This window comes from Arachis stenosperma, chromosome 5 (assembly GCF_014773155.1).
Source record: "Arachis stenosperma cultivar V10309 chromosome 5, arast.V10309.gnm1.PFL2, whole genome shotgun sequence".
NCBI lineage: Eukaryota > Viridiplantae > Streptophyta > Magnoliopsida > Fabales > Fabaceae > Arachis > Arachis stenosperma.
Window position 1 is genome coordinate 60,449,424 of NC_080381.1, and position 18,719 is coordinate 60,468,142.

Below are 18,719 nucleotides of genomic sequence, written 5' to 3' on the forward strand. Positions count from 1 at the left end.
TACCGTACGTGAGTAAGGGTCGATCCCACAGAGATTATTGATTTGAAGCAAGCTATGTTTATTTTATTAATCTTAGTTAGGATGCCAATAAGGTTATTTGGATTTAATTGTAAGAAGTAAAAGTGTTTGGAATAAGTAATTGTTACTTTATTAATGAAGAACATGTTGGGGTTTTGGAGATGCTTTGTCCTCTGAACTTCAACTCTTCCTTGAAATCCTTTTCCACACGCAAGGCTCCTTCCATGGCAAGCTGTATGTAGGGTGTCACCATTGTCAGTGGCTACCTCCGATCCTCTCAGTGAAAATGGTCCAGATGCTCTGTCACAGCACGGCTAATCAGCTGTTGGTTATTGATCATGTTGGAATAGGATCCATTGATCCTTTTGCGTTTGTCATCACGCCCAGCAATCGCGAGTTTGAAGCTCGTCACAGCCATTCAATCCTTGAATCCTACTCGGAATAGCACAGACAAGGTTTAGACCTTCTGGATCCTCAAGAGTGGCCGCCATCAATTCTAGCTTATACCACGAAGATTCTGATTAAGGAATCTAAGAGAAGCTCATTCAGTCTGATGTAGAACGGAGGTGGTTGTCAGGCACACGTTCATGGATCTGAGGAAGGTGATGAGTGTCACGGATCATCACCTTCTTCATGTTTACGCGCGAATGAACATCTTAGATAGGAACAAGCGTGTTTAAATGGAAAACAAAGGTAATTGTATTAATTCATCAAGACGCTGCAGAGCTCCTCACCCCCAACAATGGAGTTTAGAGACTCATGCTGCCAAAAGGTACAAATTTTAGATCTAAAATGTCATGAGATGTAAAGTAAATCTCTAAAAGTTGTTTAAATAGTAAACTAGTAACCTAGGTTTACAGAAAATGAGTAAACTATGATAGATAGTACAGAAATCCACTTCTGGGTCCCACTTGGTGTGTGCTGGAGTTGAGACTTAAGCTTGTCACATGCCTGGGGCTGTTTTGGGCGTTCAAGGCCAGGTTGTAACCTGTTTCTAGCGTTGAACTCCAGCTTGTAACCTGTTTCTGGCACTGGACGCTAGACAGCAGCATGATACTGGCATTGAATGCCAGTTTACGTCATCTATCTTCGCGCAAAGTATGGACTATTATATATTGCTGGAAAGCCCTGGATGTATACTTTCCAACGCCGTTGAGAGCACGCCAATTGGACTCCTGTAGCTCCAGGAAATCCATTTCGAGTGCAGGGAGGTCAGAATCCAACAGCATCAGCAGTCCTTTTTCAGCCTAACTCAGATTTTTGCTCAGCTCCCTCAATTTCAGCCAGAAAATACCTGAAATCACAGAAAAACACACAAACTCATAGTAAAGTCCAGAAATATAATTTTTGCCTAAAAACTAATAATATTCTACTAAAAACTAATTAAAACATACTAAAATCTACATGAAATTACCCCCAAAAAGCGTATAAAATATCCGCTCATCAATTATTACTGTTTCCATTTGCTGTAAAAGATCAAGCTAAGAGGTGGTTAAATAACCAACCTAAGAATATCATAAAGACATGGAAACAGCTGTCAGAAAATCTCCTGAATCACTATTTTCCTCCAAAACGGATGACACAGCTAAGGCTAAGCATCCAAGGCTTCAAACAAGGAGATAATGAATCCCTTTATGATACCTGGGAGAGATACAGAGAGATGCTAAGAAAATGCCCCTCTGAGATGTTTTCAGAGTGGGTGCAATTAGACATCTTCTACTATGGGCTTACAGAAAAAGCTCAGATTTCTCTAGATCACTCAGCTGGTGGATCTATACATATGAGAAAAACAATTGAAGACGCCCAAGAGCTTATTGATACAGTTGCCAGAAATCAGCATCTGTACCTAAGCAGTGAATCTTCCATGAAAGAAGAAGCTAAAACAGTAACTGGTGAACTCAGTCCTGTAGATCAGGCTAATGAATTCAATCAACAATTAGACTTTCTAACTCAGCAGCTAGCCGAATTCAAGGAAATACTACAGGAAACAAGAATGGCTAACAGGAATATGGAAGTACAGTTAAAGCAAACAGAAAAGCAATTGTCAAAACAAATAACAGAAGAATGCCAAGCAGTTCAATTAAGAAGTGGGAAAACATTAAATACGTCACTTTAAAGCAGCAGGAAGCCAAGAAATGAACAAATGGCTACTCAAAGTCCCTCTGAGGACAATCAGAGCCTAGAGAGGAATAAGGCTGGCGCTGAACACCCAGACCATGCTCATTCCTGGCGTTCAACGACAGAAACAAGCATGAATCCGGCGTTGGACGCCCAAAAGGAGCACGGTTCTGGCGTTCAGACGCCAGTAACAGATGACGAGTTGGCGTCTAACGCCACTCCAGCTTCCACCCCTGGCATTCAAACGCTAGGGGGGGATTAGTCACATACAATTGCTGATAACAACCCTTCTAAAAAGGCTTCCCAACCCACTTCTACAGGTAATAAACCTGCAGCAACTAAGGTTGAGGAATACAAAGCCAAAATGCCTTATCCTCAAAAACTCTGCCAAGCGGAACAGGATAAGCAATTTGCCCACTTTGCAGACTATCTCAGGACTCTTGAAATAAAGATTCCGTTTGCCGAAGCACTTGAGCAAATACCCTCTTATGCCAAGTTCATGAAAGAGATCTTAAGTCATAAGAAGGATTGGAAGGAAACTGAAAAAGTTTACCTCATTGAAGAATGCAGTGCAGTTATCCTGGAAAGCTTACTTGAGAAGCTTAAGGATCCCGGAAGCTTTATGATACCATGCACATTAGAGGGTACTTGTACCAAGCAGGCTCTATGTGATCTTGGGGCAAGTATCAAATTAATACCTACATCTATTATCACAAAGCTTGGTTTGACTGAAGAAGTCAAACCAACCCGGATATGTCTTCAACTTGCTGATGGCTCCATTAAATACCCATCAAGCGTGATTGAAGACATGATTGTCAAGGTTGGGCCATTTGCCTTTCCTACTGACTTTGTGGTGCTGGAAATGGAGGAACACAAGAGTGTAACTCTCATTCTAGGAAAACCTTTCCTAGCAACTGGCCGAACCCTCATTGACGTCCAAAAAGGGGAAGTAACCCTGAGAGTCAATGAGGAGGAGTTCAAGTTGAATGTTGTCAAAGCCATGCAACATCTAGACACCCCAAATGACTGCATGAGTATTGATATCATTGACTCTCTAGTAAGAGAGGTCAATATGGCTGAGAGTCTCGAATCAGAGCTAGAGGACATCTTTAAAGATGTTCAGCTTGATTTGGAGGAATCAGAGAGAATAATAGAACCTCTGAAAATCCCTCAGGAAGAGGAGAAACCTCCCAAACCCGAGCTCAAACCATTACCACCATCCCTAAAATATGCATTTCTGGGAGAAGATGATACCTTTCCTGTAATCATAAGCTCTACCTTAGAGCCACAGGAAGAGGAAGCACTAAATCAAGTGCTAAGGACACACAAGACAGCTCTTGGGTGGTCCATCAGTGATCTTAAGGGCATTAGCCCAGCCAGATGCATGCACAAGATCCTATTGGAGGGTGACGCCAAGCCAGTGGTCCAACCACAAAGGCGGCTGAATCCAGCCATGAAGGAAGTGGTGCAGAAGGAGGGCACTAAATTACTAGAGGCTGGGATTATTTATCCTATTTCTGACAGCCCCTGGGTAAGCCCTGTCCAAGTCGTCCCTAAGAAGGGAGGCATGACAGTGGTTCATAATGAAAAAATGAACTGGTTCCTACAAGAACAATTACAGGGTGGTGTATGTGTATTGATTATAGAAGGCTCAATACAGCCACCAGAAAGGATCATTTTCATTTACCATTCATAGACTAGATGCTAGAAAGACTAGCAGGTCATGAATACTACTGCTTCCTGGATGGATATTCAGGTTATAACCAAATTGCAGTAGATCCCCAGGATCAAGAGAAAACAGCATTCACATGTCCATCTGGAGTATTTGCATACAGAAGGATGCCATTTGGCCTGTGCAATGCACCTGCAACCTTTCAGAGGTGCATGCTCTCAATTTTCTCTGATATGGTGAAAAAATTTCTGGAAGTCTTCATGGATGACTTTTCAGTATTTGGAGACTCATTCAGCTCCTGCCTTAACCATCTAGCACTTGTTCTAAAGAGATGCCAAGAGACTAACCTGGTTTTAAACTGGGAGAAATGTCACTTTATGGTGACTGAAGGAATTGTCCTTGGGCACAAAATTTCGAACAAGGGAATATAGGTGGATCAAGCTAAGGTAGAGGTAATTGAAAAATTACCACCACCTGCCAATGTTAAGGCAATCAGAAGCTTTCTGGGACATGCAAGATTCTATAGGAGGTTTATAAAGGATATTTCAAAAATCGCCAAAGCTCTGAGCAACCTGCTAGCTGCTGACACGCCATTTATCTTTGATAAAGAGTGTCTGCAGGCATTTGAGACTCTGAAAGCTAAATTGGTCACAGCACCAATAATCTCTGCACCAAACTGGACATTGCCATTTGAACTAATGTGTGATGCTAATGACCATGCCATTGGTGCAGTGTTGGGACAAAGGCATGACAAGCTTCTGCACGTCATTTACTATGCTAGTCGAGTTCTAAATGACGCACAGAAGAACTACACAACTACAGAAAAAGAGCTACTTGCAGTGGTTTACGCCATTGACAAATTCAGATCCTATTTAGTAGGATCAAAAGTGATTGTATACACTGATCATGCTGATCTTAAATATCTACCCACAAAGCAGGATTCAAAAGCCAGACTTATAAGATGGGTGTTGCTTCTGCAAGAGTTTGATATAGAAATAAGAGACAGAAAAGGGACAGAGAATCAGGTAGCAGATCACCTGTCCCGAATAGAACCAGTAGAAGGGGCATCCCTCCCTCTTACTGAGATCTCCAAAATCTCTCTGGATGAGCAACTCTTTGCCATCCAGGAAGTGCCGTGGTTTGCAGACATTGCAAACTACAAGGCAGTGAGATTCACATCCAACGAGTACAGTAGGCAGCAATCAAAGAAGTTGATCATGGATGCAAAGTACTATCTTTGGGATGAACCATATCTCTTCAAGAGATGTGCAGACGGAGTAATCCGTAGATGTGTGCCTAAGGAAGAAGCGCAGAAGATTCTATGGCATTGCCATGGATCCCAGTATGAAGGACATTTTGGAAGTGAGCGAACAGCCACAAGAGTCCTCCAATGTGGCTTCTACTGGCCTACTCTCTATAAAGATTCCCGAGTTTTTGTACTTAATTGTGACAGTTGCCAAAGATCTGGTAATTTGCCTCACAGTTATGCCATACCTCAGCAAGGGATCTTGGAGATTGAGTTATTTGATGTATGGGGTATTGACTTCATGGGACCTTTCCCACCATCATACTCAAACACTTACATTCTGGTGGCAGTGGATTATGTATCCAAATGGGTGGAAGCTATTGCAACACCTACTAATGACACTAAAATAGTGTTAAAATTCCTCCAGAAACACATCTTCAGCAGATTTGGCACCCCTAGAGTACTAATCAGTAATGGGGGCACTCATTTCTGTAATAAACAGCTCTATTCTGCTTTGGTTCATTATGGAGTTAGCCACAGGGTGGCCACTCCATATCACCCACAAACTAATGGGCAATCTGAAGTCTCAAATAGAGAACTCAAAAGAATCCTGGAACGGACTGTAATTAACCATAGAAGGGATTAGGCAAGAAGCTTGGATGATGCTCTGTGGGCATATAGAATAGCATTCAAGACCCTTATAGGGACCTCTCTATACCAGCTTGTGTATGGAAAGGCATGTCACTTGCCAGTGGAACTGGAACATAAGGCCTACTGGGCAACCAGATTCCTGAACCTTGATGCCAAGTTAGCTGGAGAAAAACGATTGCTTCAGTTAAATGAGCTAGAGGAATGTAGACTCAATGCTTTCGAGAATGCAAAAATTTACAAAGAGAAAGCAAAAAGATGGCATGATAAGAAATTGTCATCCAGAGTCTTTGAGCTGGGGCAGAAAGTTCTGCTATTTAATTCTAGGCTCAAATTATTCCCCGGGAAATTAAAATCTCGGTGGAGAGATCCATATGTAATTACAAGTGTATCACCATATGGATACGTAGAGCTTCAGGATAATGACTCTAACAAAAAGTTCATTGTTAATGGACAGAGAGTTAAACATTATCTTGAAAGCAATTTTGAGAAAGAATGCTCAAAACTGAGACTTGATTAAAGCTCAGTAATAGTCCAGCTAACGACATTAAAGAAGCGCTTGCTGGGAGGCAACCAAGCCATTCACAAAATTTAATTTTATTTGTTTTTTAATTAATTGATTTTTACAGGTATATGTCAAAGTATCTTCAAGGTAAAATAGCAATTGCTTGAATTCACAAATTTATAAGAGAATTTGGAAGTTCACTGGCGAAAAAAAGCCAGTAAGAAACATTTTGGGCGTTGAACGCCCAAAAGAAGCACCCATTGGGCGTTCAACGCCAGTAAGGGTAGCCATTTGGGCGTTAAACGCCAGAAAGGAGCATCTTCTGGGCGTTGAACGCCAGAAAGAAGCACCTTCTGGGCGTTTAACGCCAGATTGACAGCGTCCTGGGCGTCCAGAAAAATGCCCAATGACAAAGGACTTCCTGGCGTTCAACGCCAGAAAGAAGCAACAGCTGGGCGTTGAACGCCCAGGAAAAGCAACAATTGGGCGTTAAACGCCCAAAACATGCAGCAGTTGGGCATTTAACGCCAGGATGGTGGGGAGGAGGTAAAATTCGTTTTTCTTCACAAATTTTCTAATTTTTATGTTTCAATTCATGATTTCTTGCATAAAACATGTTTCAAAATATCATCCTTTAATTCCAAAAATTTTAATCCTAATTTCTAAAAACCCTAATTTCTAAAATCCCTTTTTCAAAAATATCAAATGTATCTTAATTCATAAACATAAACCTTTTCCAATCCAATCCAACCCTTTTTCCAATTTTTTTTAAACTTAATTATCTTTTAAAATCTTTTTCAAATTATAAATTTCAAATTTATTTTTAAATATCATTCATATCTTTTTAAATTATATCCTTTTCTTTTCATATTTATCTTTTATCTTATATCTTTTTCTTATTTTCGAAAACCCACCCCCTCGCTTTATATCCACTTTCGGCCCCCCTCTCATCATCCACCATTCGACACTTGCTCTCCTCCTATCCCTCGCCTCTCTTTTCTTTTGCTTGAGGACAAGCAAACCTCTAAGTTTGGTGTGCTTATCCGTGGTCACAAAAATATACCCACTTTGATCATGGCCCCTAAAGGAAAACAACCCAACCTAAGAGGCAAGAAAGAGAATACTCTAAAGCCACTTTGGAATCAAGGGAAGTTCTTAACTAAAGAACATTCAGACCATTACTACAAAATAATGAGTCTAAGATCAGTGATCCCGGAAGTCAAGTTCGATCTGAAAGAAGATGAATATCCGGAGATCCAAGAACAAATTTGAAACAGGAACTGGGAAATCCTAGCTAATCCTGAAACGAAAGTGGGAAGGAACATGGTTCAGGAGTTCTATGCTAATCTATGGCAGACAGACATGCAAAGAATAATTGGAGCTGCCCTCTATGACCATCGGACCTTAGTTAGAGGAAAGATTGTTCATACGCATCCTGACAAAATCAGGGAGATCTTTAAGCTTCCTCAACTGAAAGATGACCCAGACTCCTTTAATAGGAGAATGATGAGGGTAAACAAAGGCCTGGACAAGATTCTAGAGGATATATGCATCCCTGAAGCTAGGTGGACCACCAGCACCACTGGCACCCCAAATCAACTCAAAAGAGAAGATCACAAACCAGCTGCCAGAGGCTGACTGGACTTCATTGGGCGTTTTATATTGCCCACCAGCAACCGTTCTGAAGTTACTGTTAAAAGAGCAGTGATGATTCACTGCATCATTTTGGGAAAAGAAGTAGAAGTCCATCAACTGATCTCGTGTGAACTATACAAAATAGAAAACAAGAACTCTAAGGATGCCAAATTGGCCTATCCAAGCTTAATTTCTATGCTCTGCAGAGATGCCGGTGTGAAGATGGGAATAACTGAGTATATCTCAATTGAGAGGCCAATCACTAAAATATCAATGGAAAGACAACAGCTGCAGGATGATCCAATCAAGAGGAGAGCACAAGAAGTCCTCCCAGAACTTCCTCAATTCGAATATTGGGAACATCTTGAGGCATCTATTTCCAAATTGCAAGAAGCTATGAACCAAATAAAGGAAGAACATAACAATCAAAGTAGCATGCTTTGCAAACTGCTTAAGGAACAAGAAGAGCAAGGGCGTGATTTAAGGGAGCTGAAGCGCCAGAAATTAATCCTTGAAGGACCAAGCACCCCATAGATCAGAGGAACATCTACTTCCCAAAACACAGGTTGTTGAGTTCTAATTTTAGCTTTAACTCTGTGATAGTGTTATTATAGAAATTTACCTTAGAAGATATATAGTAGTAGTAGTAGTAGTAGTAATTAGCATATCTATTCTGGTTTTATTTCCAATTAAGTTATAATTTATTTTTCTCATCATCAGCAGACATGAATAAAATAGTAGATTTTTAGAATAAAGAAGTAATTTATATTTTTTGAGTTCTTAATAATAAAAATTATAATTAATTATATGTGGTGGCAATACTTTTTGTTCTCTGAATGAATGCTTGAATAGTGCATATTTTATCCTGAATTTGACGAATGTTGGCTCCTAAAAGAATGAGGAACACGAAAAATATTATTGATGATCTGAAAAATCATGAATTTGATTCTTGAAGCAAGAAAAAGCAATGAAAATAAAATAAATAAAATTTACAAGGAATCATTGGATCAAGAAAAGGAACAAAAGCCAATAGCCCTTAAAACCAAAAGGCAAGGGTGAAAAGGATCCAAGGCTTTGAGCATCAGTGGATAGGAGGGCCCAAGGAAGTAGTTCCAGGCCTAAGCGGCTAAATCAAGCTGTCCCTAACCATGTGCTTGTGGCATGCAGGTCCAAGTGAAAAGCTTGAGACTGAGTGGTTAAAGTCGTGATCCAAAGCAAAAAAAAAGTGTGCTTAAGAGCTCTGGACACCTCTAACTGGGGACTTTAGCAAAGCTGAGTCACAATCTAAAAAGGTTCACCCAGTCATGTGTCTGTGGCATTTATGTATTCGGTGGTAATACTGGAAAACAAAGTGCTTAGGGCCACGGCCAAGACTCATAAAGTGACTGTGTTCAAGAATCAACATACTACACTAGGAGAATCAATAATACTATCGGAATTCTAAGTTCCTATGGATGCCAATCATTCTAAATTTCAAAGGATAAAGGGAGATGCCAAAACTGTTCAGAAACAAAAAGTTACAAGCCCCACTCATCTAATAAGAATCTGAGCTCCATTTAAAACTCTGAGATATTATTACTGCTTAATTTCTTTTCATCCTATTTTATTTATCTAGTTGCTTGAGGACAAGCAACAGCTTAAGTTTGGTGTTGTGATGAGCGGATATTTTATACGCTTTTTGGGGGTAATTTCATGTAGATTTTAGCATGTTTTAATTAGTTTTTAGTAGAATATTATTAGTTTTTAGGCAAAAATCATATTTCTTGACTTTACTATGAGTTTGTGTGTTTTTCTGTGATTTCAGGTATTTTCTGGTTGAAATTGAGGGAGCTGAGCAAAAATCTGAGTTAGGTTGAAAAAGGACTGCTGATGCTGTTGGATCCTGACCTCCCTGCACTCGGAATGAATTTTTTGGAGCTACAGGAGTCCAATTCACACGGTCTCAATTGGGTTGGAAAGTAGACATCCAGGGCTTTCCAGCAATATATAATAGTCCACACTTTGCGCGAAGATAGACGACGTAAACTGGCGTTCAACGCCAGTTCCATGTTGCAGTCTGGCGTCCAGCGCCAGAAACAAGTTACAAGTTGGAGTTCAATGCCAGAAACAGGTTACAACCTGGCGTTGAACGCCCAAAACAGCCCAGGCACGTGAGAAGCTTAAGTCTCCGCCCCAGCACACACCAAGTGGGCCCCAGAAGTGGATTTCTGCACTATCTATCATAGTTTACTCATTTTCTATAAACCTAGGTTATTAGTTTACTATTTAAACAACTTTTAGAGACTTATTTTGTATCTCATGACATTTTCAGATCTGAATTTTATACACTTTGACGGCATGAGTCTCTAAACTCCATTGTTGGGGGTGAGGAGCTCTGCAGCGTCTCAATGAATTAATGCAATTGTTGCTATTTCTCCATTCAAACGTCTGTGTGTTCCTATCTAAGATGTTCATTCGCGCTTAATTGTGAAGGAGGTGATGATCCGTGACACTCATCACCTTCCTCAATCCATGAACGTGTGGCTGACAAATACCTCCGTTCTACATCTGATTGAATGAGCATCTCTTAGCTTCCTTAATCGGAATCTTCGTGGTATAAGCTAGAACTGATGGCGGCCACTCTTGAGGATCTGGAAAGTCTAAACCTTGTCTGTGGTATTCCAAGTAGGATTCAGGGATTGAATGGCTGTGACGCGCTTCAAACTCGCGATTGCTGGGCGTGATGACAAACGCAAAAGGATCAATGGATCCTATTCCAACATGATCGAGAACCAACAGCTGATTAGTCGTGCTGTGACAGAGCATCTGGACCGTTTTTACTGAGAGGATGGGAAGTAGCCACTGACAATGGTGACACCCTACATACAGCTTGCCATGGATGGAACTTTACAAACAATTGAGTTGAATATTACATTGCAGAAATTCAGAGGACAAAGCATCTCCAAAACTCCAACAAATCCTCCATTAATAAAGTAACAATTACTTATTCCAAACATTTTTACTTCTTACAGTTAAATCCAAATAATCTTATTGGCATCCTGACTAAGATTAATAAAAGAAACATAGCTTGCTTCAAACCAATAATCTCCGTGGGATCGACCCTTGCTCACGTAAGGTATTGCACTTGCTGGTTAGTTATACGGATTGCAAATTCGTGAACCAAACATTCCAAAGGTGCATGCTCTCCATATTTTCAGACATTGAGGTGTTTATGGATAACTTCTCTGTATTTGGTAACACATATTCTGATTGCTTGCATCACTTAGCCTTGGTGCTAAAGAGATGCCAAGAGACCAACTTTGTTTTAAATTGGGAAAAATGCCAGTTCATGGTTACGAAAGGAGTGGTCCTTGGTCATAAAATCTCAAAGAAAGGCATAAAAGTGGACAGGGCAAAGGTAGAGGTGATTGAAAAGTTACCTCCACCTTGCAATGTCAAAGGAATTAGAAGCCTTTTGGGACATGCTGGTTTCTATAGGAGGTTTATTAGAGACTTCTCTAAGGTTGCCAAGCCATTGAGCAACCTACTTGTCTCTAATGTGCCTTTCGTTTTTGATAATAAATGCATGTTAGCCTTTGAGCAGCTTAAGAACAAACTTTCCTCTGCACCTATCATAGCACCACCATGTTGGGATCTACCCTTTGAGTTGATGTGTGATGCATTAGATTTTGTTGTGGGTGCTGTTTTAAGACAGAGGAAGGATAAATGGGTGCATGTCATTTATTATACCAGCAAGGTCCTTAATGAAAATCAAAGGAACTACACCACTACAGAGAAGGAATTACTTGCCATTGTCTTTACTTTTGATAAATTTAGATCATATCTCATTGGTTCTAAAGTAATTGTATTCACTGATCATGCAGCACTCAAATACTTGCTTACCAAACAAGAATCCAAGCCGAGGCTAATAAGATGGATCCTGCTACTCTAAGAGTTTGACATCGAAATTAAGGATAGGAGTGGAGCAGAGAACAAAGTTGCTGACCACCTTTCAAGGATCCTACAAGAAGAAGAAGGAGCACACCATCTTGCAGTAAATGAAAGCTTCCCGGATGAGCAATTGATGATGATACAAGAGACCCCTTGGTTTGCTGACATAGCCAATTTCAAGGCCATTGGGGAACTACCAACCAACATCAACAAACACATGAGGAGAAAGCTCATCAAAGATGCCAAATACTATATTTGGGATGAGCCATATTTGTTCAAAAAGTGTGCTGATAGGATCTTGAGGAGGTGTATATCCCATGGAGAAGGACAAGAGGTGCTTTGGCAATGTCATGGATCTGCAATAGAGGCCACTTTAGTGGAGAAAGAACAGCAGCCAAGGTGCTCCAATGTGGATTCTACTGGCCAAGCATTTTCAATGATGCAAAGGACTTGGTGTCAAGGTGTGATAAATGCCAAAGGGCTGGCAATCTACCCTGGAATAATGAGATGCCACAGAGATTTATAATGGAGCTAGAACTATTCGATGTATGGGGGATAGACTTCATGGGGTCTTTCTCATCCTCCTACTCAAATAGTTATATACTTTTGGCTGTAGATTATGTGTCAAAGTGGGTGGAGGCTATTGCCACCACCACAAATGACAACAAGGTCGTAATGAGCTTCTTAAGAAAGAACATTTTCAACAGGTTTGGAGTTTCCAGAGCACTCATTAGTGATAGAGGGACACATTTCTGCAATAAACAACTGGAAGTACTCCTTCTCAGATATGGAGTCAAACACAAGGTGGCAACCCCTTATCATCCGCAGACCAATGGGCAAGCAGAGATTTCCAACAGGGAGCTAAAAAGGATTCTTGAAAAAACTGTTGGAAGCTCAAGGAAGGACTGGTCTAAAAAGATAGACGATGCTTTATGGGCCTACAGGATAGCCTTCAAGACCCCCATTGGGATGTCACCATACCAACTAGTATTTGGCAAGGCTTGCCACATGCCAGTTGAATTGAAGCATAGAGCCTTCTGAGCTCTAAAACTACTGAATTTTGATGAGCAAGTTGATGGAGAAAAGAGGCTGAGGCAACTCAACGAGCTAGAAGAATTTAGGAACCAAGCATATGAAAATGCAAAGATCTACAAAGAGAACACAAAAAGATGGCATGATCAAAAGATAGCAAGAAAGGAGTTCACTGAAGGACAAAATGTGTTATTGAACAAATCTAGACTTAGGTTTTTCCTGGGAAGCTTAAGTCTAGATGGTCTGGACCCTTCACCATCATCAAAGTGTACCCCTATGGTCAAGTGGAGCTCATAGAGGACAAAACACAGAGAACCTTCACTACAAATGGCCATAGACTCAAGCATTACCTGGGGGACTCACTGGATGAAAGGAGAGTGAGCTACCACCTCAATTGGAAAAGGAAGAACGTCAAGCTAGTGATGATAAAGAAGCGCTGGTTGGGAGGCAACCCAACACTTTATATACTTTTTATTTATTGCTTAATGAAAGCATTTACTGATGATGATGAGTGATTGGGCTAAGAACTAGCTAAAAAGCTAAGTTTGGTGTGGCCACTCACCAACTTAATCTAGGCTTACAACCATTTGGATAAATTAAATTTTTAAAGAGTAAGCCCAGAGATTAAGTTTGGTGTGGCCACTACCATACGAGAATCAATCAGGAAGCCCAATACCACTCAAATTGGAAGCATTTAATACATTGGTGGAGGCTTAAATGAGAATTTTAATGTGTTCAGGGGAGATTAGAAGCAAAGAATGTGAAAGGATTGGAATTACTTCTTCCCCATGAACACATTAAAAACCCAATGATGAACCCAATTTATTGAGATGCAAATGAATTAAGTTTGGTGTCCCAAGGGACACCCATCAGTTGTAACTCCATTCACTAGCATTGAAAAGGAATGTGGAGGATCATTTTGTCATTACTGATGGGGTTTTCGGTTTTTTTTTTTCAGGAGATTTAATGGGGCCCACTTGATAAATAACAAGGAGGTCAAAGTGTACTTACACTTTGGAACTCAACATATTCAGAGGGCACAGTGGGATAAGGATTGGCACCTCTTCCCATGCTAGGCGCCACTCCCCGAGTGGAAAACATTGAATTCCCTTCTTTTCCCACCATTCGAACCACACCCTTCACTCCTATAAATCCCCTACCCTTCCCACTCCCTCCCACTTCCATACACAAAATAAACTCACAAAGACCTTTCATTTTTTTTCTTTTCTCATTCTTCTTTCTCTCTATCTTTCTACTTGATTGGGACAATCAAGTACTAAGTTTGGTGTTGGGGAAAAACTTTGTTTTGCTTGTGTTTCTTTGTAACACTCCATTAATATCTCAGAACCTTCTCTCTCTCCACCCAATGGCACCACCAACATCCTCAACCTCAAAGAAAAGAAAGACCAAAGAACCAACCTCAGGTTCCTCAAGCTCAAACTTCAATAAGTACAAATTCCTCTAAGCATTCAACCAAAACCAATTCTATGGTTGGGTGAGTGAGAAGGAGATCATCCCAGAGGTCGGCTTCCAACTTGGAAGGAATGAGCACCTTGAGATCAACATTGAGATCATCAACAGGGGCTGGACACTCTTCTGCAACCCACCAAAGAAAGTGGTGGAAGGAGTGGTAAGGGAGTTTTATGCCAATGCCGTGCCACAGCCAGGGCAAACTTATGGGTATATTAGCTATGTGAGAGGGAAGTCCATTGACTATAGTCCCTCTAACATAGAAAGGGTGCTGATGGTGAAAAGGATCAACTCCACTCGGAGTTATGAGGAGAGGATGAAGCAACCAGATCCAGGATTTGATGAAATCCTGAATGAAATCTGTGTACTAAATGTGCAGTAGATCAATGACAAAGATGGAAAACCCAACCAGCTGAGGAGAAGGGACTTGAGCCCCCAAGCTAGGGGGTGGTTAGACTTTGTGAGAAGATCTTTGATCCTTACATCAAACACATCTGAGGTGACCAAGGAGATGGCTGTACTTATATACAGTATAATGAAAGGAGAGGACGTGAATGTTGGGGAGTTGATTGCTGGTGCGTGAAATTGTGATTCACTACACAACTTTGCACAACTAACCAACAAGTGCACTGGGTCGTCCAAGTAATACCTTACGTGAGTAAGGGTCGATCCCACGGAGATTGTTGGTATGAAGCAAGCTATGGTCACCTTGTAAATCTTAGTTAGGCAAACTCAAAGGGGTATAGATGATATATGAATAAAGCATAAAGATAAAGATAGAGATACTTATGTATATCATTGGTGAGAGCTTCAGATAAGCGTATGAAGATGCTTTCCCTTCCGTCTCTCTGCTTTCCTACTGTCTTCTTCCAATCCTTCTTACTCCTTTCCATGGCAAGCTTATGCAAGGGTTTCACCGTTGTCAGTGGCTACCTCCCATCCTCTCAGTGGAAATGTTCAACGCACCCTGTCACGGCACGGCTATCCAGCTGTCGGTTCTCGGTCAGGCCGGAATAGAATCCAGTGATTCTTTTGCGTCTGTCACTAACGCCCCGCCTGCTAGGAGTTTGAAGCACGTCACAGTCATTCAATCATTGAATCCTACTCAGAATACCACAGACAAGGTTAGACCTTCCGGATTCTCTTGAATACCGCCATCAGTTCTTGCCTATACCACGAAGACTCTGATCTCATGGAATGGCTGGCTCGGTTGTCAGGCGAGCACTCGGTTGTCAGGCGATCAACCATGCATCGTGCATCAGGAATCTAAGAGATAAACACTAGAGCCTTGTTTGCTTGTAGAACAAAAGTGGTTGTCAGTCACTTTGTTCATAGGTGAGAATGATGATGAGTGTCACGGATCATCACATTCATCAAGTTGAAGAGCAAGTGATATCTTGGACAAAGAACAAGCGGAATTGAATAGAAGAACAATAGTAATTGCATTAACACTCGAGGTACAGCAGAGCTCCACACCTTAATCTATGGTGTGTAGAAACTCCACCGTTGAAAATACATAAGAACAAGGTCTAGGCATGGCCGTGAGGCCAGCCCCCAGATGATCTAAGAACTAGATGTCCAAAGATGAAAATACAATAGTAAAAGGTCCTACTTATAGAAAACTAGTAGCCTAGGGTGTACAGAGATGAGTAAATGACATAAAAATCCACTTCCGGGCCCACTTGGTGTGTGCTTGGGCTGAGCAATAAAGCATTTTCGTGTAGAGACTCTTCTTGGAGTTAAACGCCAGCTTTTATGCCAGTTTGGGCGTTTAACTCCCATTTTGGTGCCAGTTCTGGCGTTTAACGCTGGGAATTCTGAGGGTGATTTTGAACGCCGGTTTGGGCCATCAAATCTTGGGAAAAGTATGGACTATCATATATTGCTGGAAAGCCCAGGATGTCTAATTTCCAACGCTGTTGAGAGCGCGCCAATTGGGCTTCTGTAGCTTCAGAAAATTCACTTCGAGTGCAGGGAGGTCAGAATCCAACAGCATTTGCAGTCCTTTTCAGTCTCTGAATCAGATTTTTGCTCAGGTCCCTCAATTTCAGCCAGAAAATACCTGAAATCACAGAAAAACACACAAACTCATAGTAAAGTCCAAAAAAGTGAATTTTAACTAAAAACTAATAAAAACATACTAAGAACTTAACTAAAACTACTAAAAACATACTAAAAACAATGCCAAAAAGCGTACAAATTATCCGCTCATCACAACACCAAACTTAAATTGTTGCTTGTCCCCAAGCAACTGAAAATCAAATAAGATAAAAAGAAGAGAATATGCAATGAATTCCAAAAACATCTATGAAGATCAGTATTAATTAGATGAGCGGGGCTTTTAGCTTTTTGCCTCTGAATAGTTTTGGCATCTCACTTTATCCCTTGAAATTCAGAATGATTGGCTTCTTTAGGAACTCAGAATCCAGATAGTGTTATTGATTCTCCTAGTTAAGTATGATGATTCTTGAACACAGCTACTATTTGAGTCTTGGCCGTGGCCCAAAGCACTCTGTCTTCCAGTATTACCACCGGATACATACATGCCACAGACACATAATTGGGTGAACCCTTTCAGATTGTGACTCAGCTTTGCTAGAGTCCCCAATTAGAGGTGTCCAGGGTTCTTAAGCACACTCTTCTTGCCTTGGATCACAACTTTATTTCTTTCTTTTTCTTTCTTTTTCTTTTTCTCCCTTCTTTTCGTTTTTTTTTTCTTTTGCTTCTTTTTTTTTTTGTATTCACTGCTTTTTCTTGCTTCAAGAATCATTTTTATGATTTTTCAGATCCTCAGTAACATGTCTCCTTTTTCATCATTCTTTCAAGAGCCAACATTCATGAACCACAAATTCAAAAGACATATGCACTGTTTAAGCATACATTTAGAAAACAAAAGTGTTGCCACCACATCAAAATAATTAAACTGTTATAAAATTCAAAATTCATGCAATTCTTTTCTTTTTCAATTAAGAACATTTGTTTAAGAAAGGTGATGGATTCATAGGACATTCATAACTTTAAGGCATAGACACTAATGATCATAAGACACAAACATGGACAAGCATAAAGCATAAATTTTCGAAAAACCAAGAAAATAAAGAACAAGGAGATTAAAGAACGGGTCCACCTTAGTGATGGCGGCTTGTTCTTCCTCTTGAAGGTCTTATGGAGTGCTTGAGCTCCTCAATGTCTCTTCCTTGTCTTTGTTGTTCCTCTCTCATGACTCTTTGATCTTCTCTAATTTCATGGAGGAGGATGGAATGTTCTTGGTGCTCCACCCTTAGTTGTCCCATGTTGGAACTCAATTCTCCTAGGGAGGTGTTAATTTGCTCCCAATAGTCTTGTGGAGGAAAGTGCATCCCTTGAGGTATCTCAGGGATCTCATGATGAGAGGGGTCTCTTGTTTGCTCCATCTTTTTCTTAGTGATGGGCTTGTCCTCATCAATGGGGATGTCTCCCTCTATGTCAACTCCCACTGAATAACAGAGGTGACAAATGAGGTGAGGAAAGGCTAACCTTGCTAAGGTAGAGGACTTGTCCGCCACCTTATAGAGTTCTTGGGCTATAACCTCATGAACTTCCACTTCTTCTCCAATCATGATGCTATGAATCATGATGGCCCGGTCTATAGTAACTTCGGACCGGTTGCTAGTGGGAATGATTGAGCGTTGGATAAACTCCAACCATCCTCTAGCCACGGGCTTGAGGTCATGCCTTCTTAATTGATCCGGCTTCCCTCTTGAATCTCTCTTTCATTGGGCGCCCTCTTCACAAATGTCAGTGAGGACTTGGTCCAACCTTTGATCAAAGTTGACCCTTCTAGTGTAAGGATGTTCATCTCCTTGCATCATGGGCAAGTTGAATGCTAACCTTACATTTTCCGGACTAAAATCCAAGTATTTCCCCCGAACCATAGTAAGCCAATTCTTTGGATCCGGGTTCACACTTTGATCATGGTTCTTGGTGATCCATGCATTGGCATAGAACTCTTGAACCATCAAGATTCCGACTTGTTGAATGGGGTTGGTGAGAACTTCCCAACCTCTTCTTCAGATCTCATGTCGGATCTCCGGATATTCACTCTTTTTGAGTGAAAAAGGGACCTCGGGGATCACCTTCTTCAAGGCCACAACTTCATAGAAGTGGTCTTGATGCACCCTTGAGATGAATCTCTCCATCTCCCATGACTCGGAGGTGGAAGCTTTTGCCTTCCCTTTCCTCTTTCTAGAGGTTTCTCCGGCCTTGGATGCCATAAATGGTTATGGAAAAACAAAAAGCAATGCTTTTACCACACCAAACTTAAAAGGTTTGCTCGTCCTCGAGCAAAAGAAGAAAGAAGAGAGTAGAAGAAGAAGAAATGAGGAAGAAGGGAATGGCTTTGTGTTCGGCCAAAGAGGGGGAGAAGTGGTGTTTAGGTTGTGTGAAAATGAAGGGGTGAAGAAGGG

At 40.9% G+C, this 18,719-nt stretch overlaps 1 protein-coding gene across 1 annotated transcript; it reads left to right on the forward strand.

Annotated features, from left to right (window-relative positions):
- The first annotated feature begins 11,170 nt into the window (after positions 1 to 11,170).
- LOC130980834 (uncharacterized) lies at positions 11,171 to 12,298 on the forward strand. The gene is made up of 2 exons (XM_057904475.1): positions 11,171 to 11,551; positions 11,795 to 12,298. The coding sequence occupies exons 1-2, from the start codon at positions 11,171 to 11,173 to the stop codon at positions 12,296 to 12,298; spliced, it is 885 nt and encodes a 294-aa protein (XP_057760458.1).
- Positions 12,299 to 18,719: the final 6,421 nt, after the last annotated feature.

Coding starts and splice junctions, on each gene's coding strand:
- LOC130980834 (XM_057904475.1), top strand. CDS start 11,171: ATGGTTACGAAAGGAGTGGTCCTTGGTCATAAAATCTCAAAGAAAGGC. Junction 11,552..11,794: donor GACAGAGGAAGGATAAATGG/GTGCATGTCATT, acceptor ATCGAAATTAAG/GATAGGAGTGGAGCAGAGAA.